Source organism: Pteronotus mesoamericanus, unplaced genomic scaffold (genome assembly GCF_021234165.1).
Source record: "Pteronotus mesoamericanus isolate MK-2021 breed Mesoamerican mustached bat unplaced genomic scaffold, CSHL_Meso_final contig_24, whole genome shotgun sequence".
Taxonomy (NCBI): domain Eukaryota; kingdom Metazoa; phylum Chordata; class Mammalia; order Chiroptera; family Mormoopidae; genus Pteronotus; species Pteronotus mesoamericanus.
In genome coordinates this window covers 9,806,581-9,821,443 of record NW_026555100.1, presented here as the reverse complement: position 1 = coordinate 9,821,443, position 14,863 = coordinate 9,806,581, and the positions used below count along the sequence as shown (strand labels likewise).

General features: G+C 36.4%; 1 protein-coding gene across 5 annotated transcripts in view; it reads left to right on the top strand.

Annotated features, from left to right (window-relative positions):
* TET1 (tet methylcytosine dioxygenase 1) overlaps positions 1-14,863 on the top strand; it is a 104,996-nt gene that overhangs the window by 70,527 nt on the left and 19,606 nt on the right. For 3 of the 5 annotated variants that reach the window (XM_054572436.1, XM_054572437.1, XM_054572433.1), the window contains 2 exons: positions 403-493; positions 1,033-1,126. The exons of the other annotated variants lie outside the window; for them this stretch is intronic. In XM_054572436.1, coding sequence (XP_054428411.1) covers positions 403-493; positions 1,033-1,126 — 185 coding nt within the window. The remainder of the gene's footprint in view (positions 1-402; positions 494-1,032; positions 1,127-14,863) is intronic. 5 annotated transcript variants of the gene reach the window in all.

Sequence of the window (14,863 nt, the reverse complement as noted above, 5' to 3'; positions counted from 1 at the left end):
ATAAATATATAATTGTGTGAGCAAAGAGTAGAATAAATTTTTAGCAGTGCAACTGTTGGGCTCAATTAATAGGATTCTGACCCCATGCTTTTAAAATATATTGCTCTTGGATAAATTTTAATTTTGTACTGTAACTATTAATAGGTTTTTTAAAGCAGGAGATAAAAGAATAAATATGACCCGCATTGTAAAAAATTTTCACCTCTCTGATTTTCAGGGGCAGAAAGGAACAGGAAGAAGATAAATTTTAGGTCCTGCTGCCCTAGACTTAAATTATGAAAGCTTACCAAAACCTTGTCAAGATTCATTGTTCTGAATGGAAAAAAAATAGTAAAAATAGCTCTTCCTTGCCCCTATACAGTTCTGTAAACTTTGGGTCTAATAATCTTATTCCTTCCACAGATCGAGTTATACAAAAAGAAAAAGGCCCATATTATACACACCTTGGGGCAGGACCAAGTGTTGCTGCTGTCAGGGAAATCATGGAGAATAGGTGAGGAAAAAAATTCTTCCCTGTTAAAGTCATTCATTATTGTGGTCCAGACTCAATGCAGAGAAATTATCTCTGGGAACAAGTATGAGGTGAATGGAGACTCTTCAGGAGTATGAGTTGAATGTTTCTTAGGGCCCAGGAAAGGAATAGTTTCCTGGTGTCCCTGCTGAATCACGTACCACATGAGCCATTGGGCACTCAGCAAGACACTCACAAAGCAAGGCTGTCTCTGTTAAATTTAAAAATATTCATTTTTATATTGTTGTATAATAATGGTAGAATAGTTCAAATGACCTCTGTTAATACCGTACACATTCTTTTTATCTATCTTGGAGCCAGGCTATTTTAAAAGAGTGATCTTAAAGGAGAAGTAAACAACTAGATAACAAAATATCTGCCACAGAAATCTAAATTTTTAACAAAAATAAGTTATGGGGAATGTTTGGTTTCTGTACTTCTGTAAATATGTATCTTATGCACATTAAGATGTTAAAAGTGTGTATTGCAATTATTATTTTTTCACTGTGTTTTGTACTCAGGTATGGGCAAAAAGGAAGCGCAGTAAGGATAGAAATAGTAGTGTATACCGGAAAAGAAGGGAAAAGCTCTCATGGGTGCCCCATTGCTAAGTGGGTAAGTATTTTGTATTCTGCATTTTTCAAAATGGATTGTTCCTCATATAAAATAAATAAATAATGTATTAATAAAATACATTAAAATATATGAAAATAATAAAATACATTATTTATAAAATTTATTTATGAAGAAAATCAATTAATTCTTTTCCATGAAAATATGGACTAGAAAAATATTTAGTTCCATTATTCCCAGGGAAATAATAAGAAAGCTATCTATCTTGGCCTGGGCTTTTTATATTAAATGAACAAAAGTATATAGCCCTTCCCAGTTGTTACCCAAAGATCTTTGTCTTCCCAAGGTCACCACTTTTACCAGTTTCTTGTGTACTTTTGGAAATCATTCAATGCATTTATAATTATATAACACAAATAAATGGTACTAACCTATGCATACTACTTTTATATCTTACTTTTATCAAATAGTGTATTTTGAAATTCTTTCCAATTCAGTTTTCAAAGGGCCATCTTAATGAGGATCGTATAATATTGAAAACAAAACTGAATTTTTTACAACATTCCCAAAATTGTTCCTATGACTCCTTTGAGTTTTGTGAAAATGTAGAGCTATAAATAGTAAGAACTGGATTCAGCTTCTTTAGGGAGTTCTCAGTCAAAAAACTGTTCATGGTCAAATGTATATTCTCAGTAGGATATTCACATTCATAAGGATATTAACCAGTTTATTTGGAAATTCTTGACCATAGAATCACTTAAGATCCCTATGCTCTCATTGGTTAATGATTATTATAATAATAATAAATAATAAAAATTACTACTACCGTATATTACATATCAGGCACTATGTTAAGAACATGACATTTGCCTCAAATCCTCACAGAGGGACTGTATTGTGAATGCGGAAAAGGAAAAAGCCATTATTGTTATACTCCTTTCAGAGAGAAAACAGTAAATGCACACTGGAGATAGGCTTTGAGCCCAAGTATTCCTAAAGTAAGATAATTGCCACATCCTTACCTACTCCAGCAGACTGTGATTTGGTTACTTTTCAACTTTTGTAGGTGAAAGCATCTTGGTAAAATACAGATATACTCAAAGAACTGAGATATGCCTTATTTAGTTAGTTATCTTACATTTGGTAAAGTGTAAAAATCTGAAGTGTACATACTGAGGGGTTCTTCATATGTATAACACTGCCCAGATGCTGATGTGTGTCATTCTAGCGTCCCAGCAGGCTTCTTTGTGTCCCCTTCCAGCCAATAACTCCATATAAAGATAACTACTATGTTGACTTGTATCATTGTAAAGAAAATTAAAAAAATTAACTCCATATAACAAGAATCATAGAGGACGTACTCTTGTGTGTATCTCCTTTCCCTCAACATTTATAGGATGTGGATTTAATGGCTTGAGATCCAATAGCCATTTGGAACCACAAAGTGACTTGATAGTGGCATATTTGGACTAGGATGGTGAGAAAAAGTTAGAAGCCTGATTGTCTGATGATACCAATGAAGCTGACCTACCACCCCTGGGTCTTGCTAAGTCTGGACTTCTCTATCATGAGAGAGGTTTTTGTTTTGTTTTGTTTTGTTTTGTTTTTTAATTGTTAGAAACCTGTTACTTGGGACTCGCTTTCCTTAGTCTGAACTAAGATACTTGCCTTCAATTGTTACAATGGATAAATCTTAAGTTCTCCCAGTCATTTCACTGTGTAGATGGGAAGAAACTGGCCAAGAGTCACATCAGCCATCACAAACACACTTTGAGAACTAGGCTTGGTGCCTAACATTCAAATTATTCTCTAGTAACATACATGTTTGCTGGAGTCACTTTTTGCTTTTAATAACTAAATAATATTACCTAAAATGCTCCCCTACAAGTCTAAAACTTCCCCTAAAATTTCTGTGAATGGTTGGGTTGGGGCTAGGGGTTGATGGCTGTGAACTATCATTTCCTCAGTTTGTGTGGATCAGCTTCTTGTCCTGCTATGCACTGATGTTCACACTATTTTCAGCTCAGCTATGAAAGTTGAGTACCTCTCTCAATTTCCACAAAACACTCACTCATACAGGTCAACCTCCACAAGTAAAGAGTTTTGGTGAATCCAAGTTCAAATAGTAGCTGGAGTGGTATTCATTTTATTTTATTCACTTTTTTACAAAAAAAAAAAAGTAACACAGTTGATTGAAAATATTTTATTTTATTATTTTAAAAAAGATTTTATTTATTTATTTTTAGAGAGAGGGGAACGGAGGGAGAAAAAAAGGGAGAGAAACATCAATAACTGGTTGCCTCTCACATGCCCCCTACCAGGGACCTGGCCCACAACCCAGACATGTGCCCTGACTGGGAATCAAACCAGCGACCCTTTGGTTCACAGGCCAGCGCTCAGTCCACTAAACCACTCCAGCCTGGGCTGATTGAAAATATTTTAAAGTAAGAAATAATATATAGACACCCCATTAGTCTTCCATTGATTTTAAAGGGACTCCTTTAGGAAACTGACCATTTGTGATAAAAGTTGCAAATATATTTCCTCAGTTGTCATTCTAATATCCATGTTATTCAAATGAAGTTTAAAAGATGAAAAAGTTGTTTCATCTTTTCTTCTATGGCTTTAGTTTATCGTATCTTAATTTTAAAAAATCTTTACCACTTCTACATTATAAATAATTCTCCCATTTTCTTTTTGTAGTATTTAATGACTTCATTTTTTCCAACATTTCACTATTTTATTCATTTTGTGCATGGATTGTTAGTTAACAACTTATATTTTTCCAGTTGACTATGTAGTTATCTTGTCCATCTTTTCCCTTATCGATTTATATTTGTTTGTATTAGGAGATTTCTTATTCTGTTACACCAGTGTTACGTCTCTCCTGTATCAACATCAAATTTCTCTAATTACTTAGGTTTTATAATATATTTTGATATGCGATAGAACTAATTCCTCCTTTTAAATTTTCAGAAATTTCTTGACTATTATTGCTTTGTTTATTTTTCCATATGAGTTTATAATCATCTTATTGGTATTTTAGGTATGTTTTGGTATTTCTATTGGGATCATGTTACACAGAGAATTTGGTGAATTTGTATTTTTTTGATGTTTAGTCTTCTTGTCCTGCCTATTATGCCTTTACATTTGCCAATGCCTGTTGTCCTTCAGGGTCTTTTAAAGTTTTGTCCCCATAGGGTTTACATATTTCTTGTTTTCCAATTTATTCTTTTTGTGTATCTGAGAGGTACAATCATGTAATGCATTTTCCTTTCCAAATTTTATACTTTTAATTTCTTTCATTTAATATACTTAGTCTACCAGACTAACTCCGATTTTATATTGCTTTAAATATGGCCTCCGTATCTTGTTCCTTTCTTTACTGGGAACCTTTCAGGGTTTTCTCATGATGAATGGATCCTCAGGGAAGGCCGTTCTGGGAAAGGGACATTTAAGCTGATATGTGAGTGATAAAAAGGAACTGAGTTTGCAAAGAATACCTCCAAGATTGTAGGGAAGAGCATTCCTGAGCAAAGGTCCTGGAAGAGAGTACATTCTTTCGTAATCTAAGAGGCCTCATGAAGTTGAGGTGGTAGAGAATGGAATTAGGTGAGGGTAAAAAGGTAGGTAGAAACCAGAGCATGAATTGTTTTCATAGGTCATTGTGAGGAGTTTGGGTTTTAGTTTACAAACGACATGAAGCCTTTGACCTATTTTAATTAGGGATGTGTTTTCTACTGATTTGTGATTTAAAAAGAGCATTCTAAGGAGGTAATTGATAAAACTTGTCTTATCTGTTGCTGCTGAACAAGATACTCCAAAATTTAGTAGCTTTAAGCAACAAACATTTATTATCTCACAGAGTTTTTATGGGTCAGGAATCTGAGAGTTGCTTAGCAGGGTGCTGCTGAAAGGTCTCTCATGAAGTTGTAGTCATTAGAAAATTTGGGGAGCCTGGGATGTGACTGGAGGCCCCACCTCCCTGTCATGTTCAGAAGCCCTTAGTTCCTTGATGGCTATTTGCTAGAGGCCTGACTCCCTTAAAAGATATCTTACAGTGCTTTCTCATGTCCTGGCAGCTTGGTTTTCTCCCAGAGGGATTCAATCAAAAGATAATATGGAGGACGCCACCATGTCTTTTGTGACATTTGCCTTGGAAGTTGCTACACACATAAGCCCTATTCAGTATAGGAGGGGACTATTCAAGGGCATATAAACCAGATGGTGGTGATCACTGGGGACATCTTGGACACTGGCTATATATGTATTCTTCACTAAATATCAACATGTGAAGGACACTACATTGGCCTGGTAAAATATTTCTATCTTAGTCCTATTCAATGTGTCTCATACCTACTACATCTAATCTATCTACCTTAGGCCTAGCTTCTTTAAAGAGGAAATCCTTGAATTTGTGAATCGTCACTTACAAAATAATGCTATTAAGTTTTAACATTGTTTTTTATAGACTATATTAACAGAACAGTTCATGAAATGTAAATGTAAAAGAACAAGGTAGTTGGATTAAGTTTTGGGTGATTGTTCCTTTTTTTTCAAACCTCCTCTAATGTATTAACAGTAATTACACTTAAAGAATTTTGGTTTACACTTCTATTTTTTTTATGGAAATATGTATGAAGTCTGGAGCTTAAAGATTTTGGTGACAGCTTTTTGTTATATTTGTCTTTTGGTTCAACTCTTCTTCAAGGGTCCATAGGTAAAAGGTAGAGTATTTAGCATTTTCCATGCAGCAACTGTAGCAAAATTACTTACTTATTTTCCTTTTTGCAATATTCAGATTAAATAGAATATTTTGATATAGTGATACATATCTAGCAGTTTTCACATATAAAACATAAGGAACGAAATGAAGCACAGTTGCTAAGCAACTTACTGGACGTTTTGGTCTCTACTAATGGCAATTCAAAAGTATAAACTTGATATCAAAACCAAAAATTGTTTCTGTATGTCTGTGAAAAAGAATGAAATGGGTCTCAAATGATTACATATGTTAGAAAAATCATAATGTTAATCAAAATTTACTCTCTACAGACTCTCTAAATTATCATTTAAAATACTTATATTGTTTGTTAGTGCCTAAACTAATCCCCATAACATAGCCAATATTTAATAAGTTTTTGATGAGTGAGTGAATATGGAACTTCAATAAGAATATTTTAGAATGTTTTAAATTTGAATTGGTATCCTGAAAGAGTATTGCTATGGTATTCGCTATTAGCTTTTTTTCTGAGGCATAAAAACTTTTGAGTATTAGAAGTAATAGTCTACTAAAATTGTTCACTCCAAACTTGAACTTTTGGTAGAAGTGAAAAAGCATGAAAAGATTAGATTTATCAATAATATAAACAGTTTTTAGGACTTCAGATGCAGATTATTTTGAACACCAGAGCAATTAGTCTTACATATGGATGCTTTATGCAGGAATGAAGTAAAAAAGGGGTAAGAGGAAATTAAGATCAATTATTTTAAACTAAGGAATCTAATAAATATTCAACTAGTAGATTACATTGCCCCAAATTTACTTTTCATCTTGCATAGTGTATGTTTGCTATGTATTTAATATTATACTAACTTAAATCAAACATTGTGTGATTTTTATGTACATTTTTCCTCTCTGTGTGCAGACTTATTTTTGTTAATAGTGATTGAATTATTTTCTATTTTTTATTGCACTGCACTGCCTTTTTTTCTTGATGGAGAGATTTATTGTTTCTCTTTATATTTATTTTTATTTATTGATTGGAGAGAGAGAGAGAGAGAAGACAGCAGGGGAGGGGGAAGAGATAGATTTGTTGTTCCACTTATTTACTCATTCACTGGTTGATTCTTGAATGCCCTGACCAGGGATCAAATCTGCAACTTTGACATGTCTGGACAACACTCTAACCAAGTGAGCTAGCCTGCCAGGGCTTGATTCTCTTTTTAAATGGTCATGCACAAAATGCCTTACAGCAAATTCTGACTGGGCACCACAACTTGCTGAGCCTTTCTCACATTGTTTTGCTCTTACTCTTAACATTGTTTTATTATTTTTCTGGAAATCTTTCTTGTAATTGTCAGGGTCTAGTTATCTTGTTACTCAGATTTTGGTGGAAAGGGAGATATAGTTTCTTGGATACATTATGCCCTATTAACTCTCCTCTCCCAAGTGGAGCCTTTTGAGCAATAGTAGGAGTAGGAAGGAGAATTCAAACAGGCTGCCCTATGCCAGAGCAGTTCACACCAGCACCAGCTGATGGTTCCTTTCTGTAGGAGTATATACAGGTGAATATGTTTTAGCCTGCCCTGGTCAGGTGTTAGACCAGAATTTTGGGGGAGGTGTAAATGAAGCCAAAGTATCCAAAAAGTTTCAAATCATCTGCCTGGATTTATACAATGTAATTTTCAAAGATGTTCCTGTTTTGTTTCCTTTGCTCCAAGGTTCTGCCTAATGGCTGTCTTCCTTGTCTTTGGCCTGGACCAAGGGGCTGCTTTTTTCTGGGCCTAAATTTGGCACCTGTTGTATGTTACCATATCAGTGTAATAAGGGGAGTGGCCGGTGTCCTGGTTTACTTGTTTGGTTTAGTGGCTGTGGAATCTTGCTGATGTGAGAAAAACCATTTTATGCTTCAGTGATAACGATTAGACAAAAGCCATGAAGTTGATGCTGTCAGTTGATGTTAAACTGACTTACATTTTTCATGGCCTGTTTTTGTTATAAAACATTTTTCTTCACGTAAGCCTATTGTCTACTAACGTACCCTTAGAACTACTTTTATGTTAGCTTCGTTCATTTTTAAGGGAATTTCTACCATAATATACACAAAGAAAAGTACACAAGTCATAAATGTTCGGCTCAGTGAAGCTTTACAAAGAGAACATACCCATGTAATCACCACCCAGGTCAAGAAATACATGATTACCCTCCTGCCAAAGGATGGAGTAACCTGCCTTTAGAGCTCTCGTGGGGAATTTAAATGGGTTGTCCAATCCAGACCAGGCTACCAGAAGTAGTTTACAGTATACTTTTCAGAGTTTTTCATATATAGGCTGTTGAAGCAGAATAATTTGTGACCCAGGATAAGGGGACTCCATCATAGAAATGCTAGGAAATTTTTCCCTTGTCTTTTATTTCCACCCCTTCACGTAAAGTGCTATCCCAAGGTTCACCAATAGCTTAAGTGCTAAAGAAAATTCAGGGTTCTCATAATTTTCCTTCTGGTGTTAAAACTATTTGTATATATTCTCTCTTCTGGGAAGTTCTTTCTTTGCTGGTCTACAGCAACATAGCTTTCCCACATCACTCCTTGGCCTTTTCAGTCAGCCAGTCTGTAATATGCCTTCTTGGGTGAGCTTATTCGTCACCACCCCTTAAGCAGTCACCGACCCGCTATAGTCACTATGAAATCCAAGGACTTCCCTGCTTGAAAAGGGAATGTAGGAGCAGCAGGGAGGAAACTAAGGATAACATTTGAAACTGAGGGTCAGGTTGACCCTTGAACTTTACTTTGAAAACAAAGCAAGTATTATCTTTATGTCAGAGATACCAGAATTAGAACCAACTATATATAATAGGTTTTAAAGGGGAGGTTTATAATCACAGAAGCCATATGGTAACAATACAATGGGTGGAATTCTTCCTTAAATAACATGCATGCCTCATAGGACTTATTTTCCAAAAATCTTAGAATTACCTTTATATTATCTTTTCTTTGATTGCAAACTCTTTTTAGTCCTTTGAGAAGGACCTCCTCCACAAAGCCTTCCCATTCTCCTCACAGAGAGTCTGGCTTCATTTTGTACCCTTATTCATACAAAAGCCTTACAAATGTCTTACACAACCCTTCCCTCTTATCCATGAGGGATACGATCTAAGACCTCCTTAGTGGACATCTGAAACTGCAGACAGTATTGATCCGGTTTTATACTGTATTTCCCCCTATATATTACTATACATTCCTTTACTTAAGGGGAGCCCTTTAGGGTTCCTCTTTAGCATATCTGAATTGCTAGCAACTCTTCTCTTGTTTTTTGGGGGGCCATTATTACATAAAATAAGGGTTACTTGAACATAAACATTGCAATAACTGAGATAGATACCCAGTGACTTGATGGGTGGGGAACTTTGATAGCTTGAAAATGCTGGACAAGGGGATGATCCACAATCCAAGCTGGATTAAGCCGGAGAGCCTGAGACTTTATCATGCCTCTCAAAATGGTGTGCAATTTAAAATTTTTGCATTGTTGATTTCTGGAATTTTCTATTTAATATTTTTAGACTGATGTTGTCCATAGGTAATGGAAATTGGAAAACGAAACTGTTGATGGGGGTATGTGGCTAATGTATTCCCCCCAACAAACAATATTATGATAGAAAACTCCATTCCTAATATTTCCCTATTATTAATAATATACACTCAATTTTGTGTTTCTATAATTACACTTGCACTGTTATTTAATCAGCTTTACAGGTAATTACAAACAATTCTCAATATATCATAATCAGACAAAATGACATCTCCCTAATCTAGATAATAGTTTGGACTAGGCTGCTAATTGCTTTATCTAAGTTCACATACTTTAGTAATTCACATCAATTTACTTAGGAGGTTGTCTCCACCTTAATATACATTGAATGTTCATTATTCCACAGATTGAATTTAACTGAAAATAGATTTTTTCCCCTATATATAAATTCCCCCATTGTTTATCCTCAGGTTACACAAAGACAAATACTTTGCTCTTCTTACATCTTTTCTGACAGAGGCCTGTTTTTCAAATCATATGAGTTGGTACTTTCCATCCAAAGATCTGCCTGTAGCTTTTCTTAACATTTTTTAAAAATAATTTCAGATTTACTAAAAAGTTGCAAGAATACTACAGAGAATTTCTAATATTCTTCATTGACATTTTCCAAATTTATTTTATTTTTATAAGGTTTTATTTATTTTTAGATGGAGGGGAAGGGAGGAAAAGAGAGAGGGAAACATCCATGTGCGAAACATTGATTGGTTGCCCTCACACTCCTCCAACTGGGGACTTTGGCCCGAATGTGCCTGACCAGGAATCAAACTGACAACATTTCAGTGCTCAAGACAATGCTTAACCCACTAAACCACACCAGTCGGAGCTAATTTATTGATTTGTGAGAGATAGAGAAATAACACTGACTTGTTAGTCGACTTATTTATGCTTTAATAGGTTGATTCTTTCATTAATTGGTTCCATGAATTTTGAAAGTTTTCTTCTTTGTAGAATAAAAGACTTTTCTACGAAGAGATTTACTGCTTCTCTTCAAATTGGAGCTCAAACTATGCTTTTCTAAAATTTTGTTAATTATAAGCTACTTTTCAAAGTTGCATAAGACCAAAGAGAGCATAAGGTCTTTATTTCTCCCTGCAAATTTAATTGCAGCAGTATTTTTTCCCTGATATTTGCTCTTGCTGTTTATGTCTCTAGAAATCAATAGGAGGAAGATAAGATTAGACATCACAATATCTACCCAGAACTCTCTTATTCAAATAATTTTAAAGATAGAGTGAAATAACAGATGCAGAGTATTTCTGAGTTGTGTTTTATTGATTATGCTATTAGAGATGTCCTGATTTTTCCTTCTTTACCCCTACCTCCACCTAGTAACCCCATTCCCTCAGGCAGTCCTCCAACCATTGTTCATGCCCGTGGGTCATCCATGTAAGGTCCATTTCCTATACTGTACTTTATATCCCCATGGTTGTTCTGTTACTACCTATTTGTACTTCTTAACCCCTTCGCCCATTCACCCATTCCCCTTCCCATCTGGTAACAGTCAAAATGCTCTCTATATCCACGATCATTCTCTGTTTCTCTAGTTTGCTTAGTTAGTTTTTTAGATCCAATTGTTCATAGATTTGTATTTTTGCCATTTTCTGTTCACAGTCTGGATCTTCTTTTTCTTAAATAGGTCCTTTTAAAATTTCATATAATAATGGTTTAGTGATGATGAACGTTTTTAGTTTTTTCTTGTAAAGGAAGCTCTTTATCTGCCCTTCGATTATAAATGATAGCTTTGCTGGATACAGCAATCTTGGCTCTAGATCCCTGCCATTCATGACTTAGAATATTTCCTGCCAATCCCTTCCATACTGCAAAGTTTCTCTTGAGAAATCAGTTGGCAGTTTTATGGGAACTCCCCTGTAGTTAACTGACTTCTTTTCTCTTGCTGCTTTTAAGGTTCTTTCTTTATCTTTAACCTTTGGCATTTTAATTATAATGTGCCTTGGTGTGTTCCTCTTTGGGTCCAACTTGTTTGTGATTCTCTGTTCTTTTAGTACCTTCATGTCTATTTCTTTTTAACAAATTAGGGAAGTTTTCTTTCATAATTTTTTCAACTAGATTTCCAATTTCTTGTTCTTTCTCTTCTCCATCTGGCAACCCTATGATGCAAATGATAGAACCCTTGAAATTGTCCCAGAGGCTGCTTACATCATCCTTGATTTTTGGATTATTTTTGTTGTTGTTCTGATTGGTTGCTTCCTTACATTCCAAATCATTGATTTGATTCTTGGTTTTATCCACTCTACTGTTATTTCCTTTTAAATTGTACTTAATTCAATTAGTGTATCCTTCATTTCTTACAGGATCTTTTTTTATGATGCTGAAGTCCTCACTAAGTTCCTTGAGCATCCTTATAACCAGTGTTTTGAACTCTGCATTTGCTAGATTGATTCTCTCCATTTCATTTAGCTCTTTTTCTGGAGTTTTGATCTGTTTTCTCATTTGGATCTTTTTTTTAGGGGGGGTCCCCTCATTTTGTTAGCCTCTCTGTGTTAATTTCTATGTATTAGGTAGAGCTGCTATGACTGACTCCTTGTCTTGATAACATGTCCTAATGTAGTAGATGTCCTGAAGGGTCCAGTGGCATAGCCTCCCCTATCACCCAAGGTGCGTACTAGAGGTGCAGCCTCTGTGTGGGCTGACTACACCCTTCTCTTATAGTTGAGCCTTGGTTGCTATTGGCAGGTCAATAAGAGGGATTTACCCAGGCCAGTCAGCTGCAAGGACTGTCTGTGACCGCTGACCACCAACCTTCACACTCCGTGGAGGATCAGCCGTATAGGGTCAGGGTGGCAGTGCTTCAGTGTGGTTTGTAGCTGTCCAGAGAGTGCATAAGACTTGGGGTTTCCCAGGTGGTGCAGGCCAAAATCAGCCCCACCTGTGTTTTTCCTGGGGGCAACCTGCCTGAGCTACAAAACAATCTGAGATGATTGCTACTTGTGCTGGGCTTGGAGATTACCAGGCAAAGCCAATCTGTGAATATAGGTTGGCTGCTGCTAGTGCCAAGCCTGGGGCCACTTACCAAGAGGTATGGGTGTGGGGGCTCAGTGAGGCCAGCTGTTGTTTGTTTGAGAGGATTTAGGAAGTTGTGAAGAATGAGCTAAGAATAGCCATTCATATGAAAAAGCCACTGTTAACAGCTGTAAGTTGAGTGGTACAGATTCCTAGGGATCTCCAGGGTGGGGCAGATAGTTTTAGTCAGGTTAATGGAGTCTCATATTTGGCACCTACCAGCTGGCTCTGTGGCTCTGTGGCTCTGTGGGGGCAGGCTTCAGAAAAGGACAGTGGCCTCTTCCCGCCTTTCTTCCTAGGAGAAAGCTATCCCCATCTCTTGTCTTGATTCCAGACTCTTTTGTTCCTCCGTTTAAGCCTTTGGTACCTTTCAAGCTGCTACACTAGTGCTGGAGCTTAGAGGGCTTGTGTCTAAATAAGTCCATGTGGGGGTTCTTTAAGGGGAGCTGCTTGGGACTTCAGTATTTTCTTTCACCAACTCAATCCCCGCTGGTTTTTGCAGCCAGAAGATTCCTGGCGCTGGAACTCTGGGCTGGCGGCCCTGGTGTGGGGCTGGGACTCCTTACTCCTGAGATATCCCTCCCAAATTTTTTCTACCACACGTGGATGTGGATGTGGGACCAGTCCATTTCGCATCTCCATCCTTCCTACCAGCCTGGATCAATATGTTTTCTTTAATTCCATAGTTGTCAGACTTCCATTCAACTTGATTTTTGACAGCTCTGGGTAATGGTTGTTCTATAATTTTGTTGTCATTTTGATGTAGTTGTGCAAGGAGTTGAGCTGTGTTTATCTGTGCTGCCATCGTTTGTCCTCTGCATTTTTATATAAACAAGATTGTGAATTATCACTAACCAAAACAAACTGATAACATTTTGATTGGGATTGCATCAAATGTAGAAATCACTTTGGGGAAAATTCACATCATTATAATAAAGATTATTCTATGAACATCCATTTACTTATCTCTCTCCATTTATTTAAATCTTCTTTAATTTCTTCCAATAAACATACAGTTTTCAGAGATCTCTTTTTTTAATATTTTATTTGTTTTTTAGAGACAGGTGAAGGTGGGAGAGGAACTTCAATGAGCCAGAGACACAGCGATTGATTGGTTGCTTCTTGCACACCCCCAGTGGGGACCTGGCCTAGAACCTAGGCATGTGCCGTGATTGGGAATTGAACTGGCGACCTTTTTGTTCACAGCCTGGGGCTCAATCCACCAAGCCACACCAGCCAGAGCGTCAGAGGTCTTTTACAGATCTTTTACTCAGTTCAGACTGTAAGGGAAAAAAAAAAAGAAAAACCCAAAAACACCAACTGAGTGGCTTAGAAACAACAAAAATTTATTTGTCACAGTTATGTGTTTGGAAGTCTGAGATCAGGGTGCCAGCATAGTTGAGTGAGGACTCTCTTCTCTTTGTCTTCACATGGTTGAAGCTCTGCTAAGAAGCTGGCTTAGAAGCTCTATGGGGTCTCTTCGTATAATAACACTAATCCCACCCTGGCTGGTGTGGCTAAGTGGATTGAATGCTGGTTCAACTCCCAGTCAGGGCACATGTCTGGGTCACAGGCCAGGTCACCGGTGGAGCGGGGGTGGGGGGGTGCACATGAGAGGCAATCACACATTGGTGTGTTTCCTTGTCCTTCTCCCTCCCTTCTCCTCTGTCTAAAAATAAGTAAATAACATCTTTAAAAAAACACACACACTAATCCCACTCTTGTAAGAAATCCACCTGTGACATAATCACCTCCCAAAGACCCCACCTTGTAATGTTTACAATCACATTGGAATTTAGGACTTAAGGTGTGAGGTTTGAGTAGACATGAATATCCATGTCATAGTAACACTTAAGCAATTTATTGAACTTAGATCTGAATTTAGATACTCATTTGCTTAATTTTCTATTGTTCTCTGAAGGAAATTTGAAAAAATTCTGGCAAAAGCACAAATACGATGGATGAATAAATAGCATTTTCCATACAAAGAATGGATCAATACACTTTGCTGTAGTCCTGACAACTTGAAAATTATCTTTTATAATTTTGTTTGGTACAATATTTGTCATTCTGTATTTAAGCTTTTTTTTTTAAAGCAAATATATTCTTATTTGCCTATAAAGGACATATAAATATAGAAAAAAATTTTAATAGAAATAATTGTGTTTAGGGGAAAGGTCCTAAAACCAACTCTACTCAAGGTATGTCATGGTCGCAACGGTTGTTAACCATCTAGAGTGACAGAAGATAGTGATATTGGGTAACTTAACACCTTAAGAATTTTCGCCTCAAGTTTAGATAATATTTTAGCAAAAAAAAGTGGAATGTTATGCTATTGTTTGCTCCATTTTGGTCACAGGGCTGGACAGTTTTATCCGTTATCTATTACATACTGATTAATGCGGTCAGTCTCCCGTGTAAATTTGTAATACATGGAGGGAGTTTTAA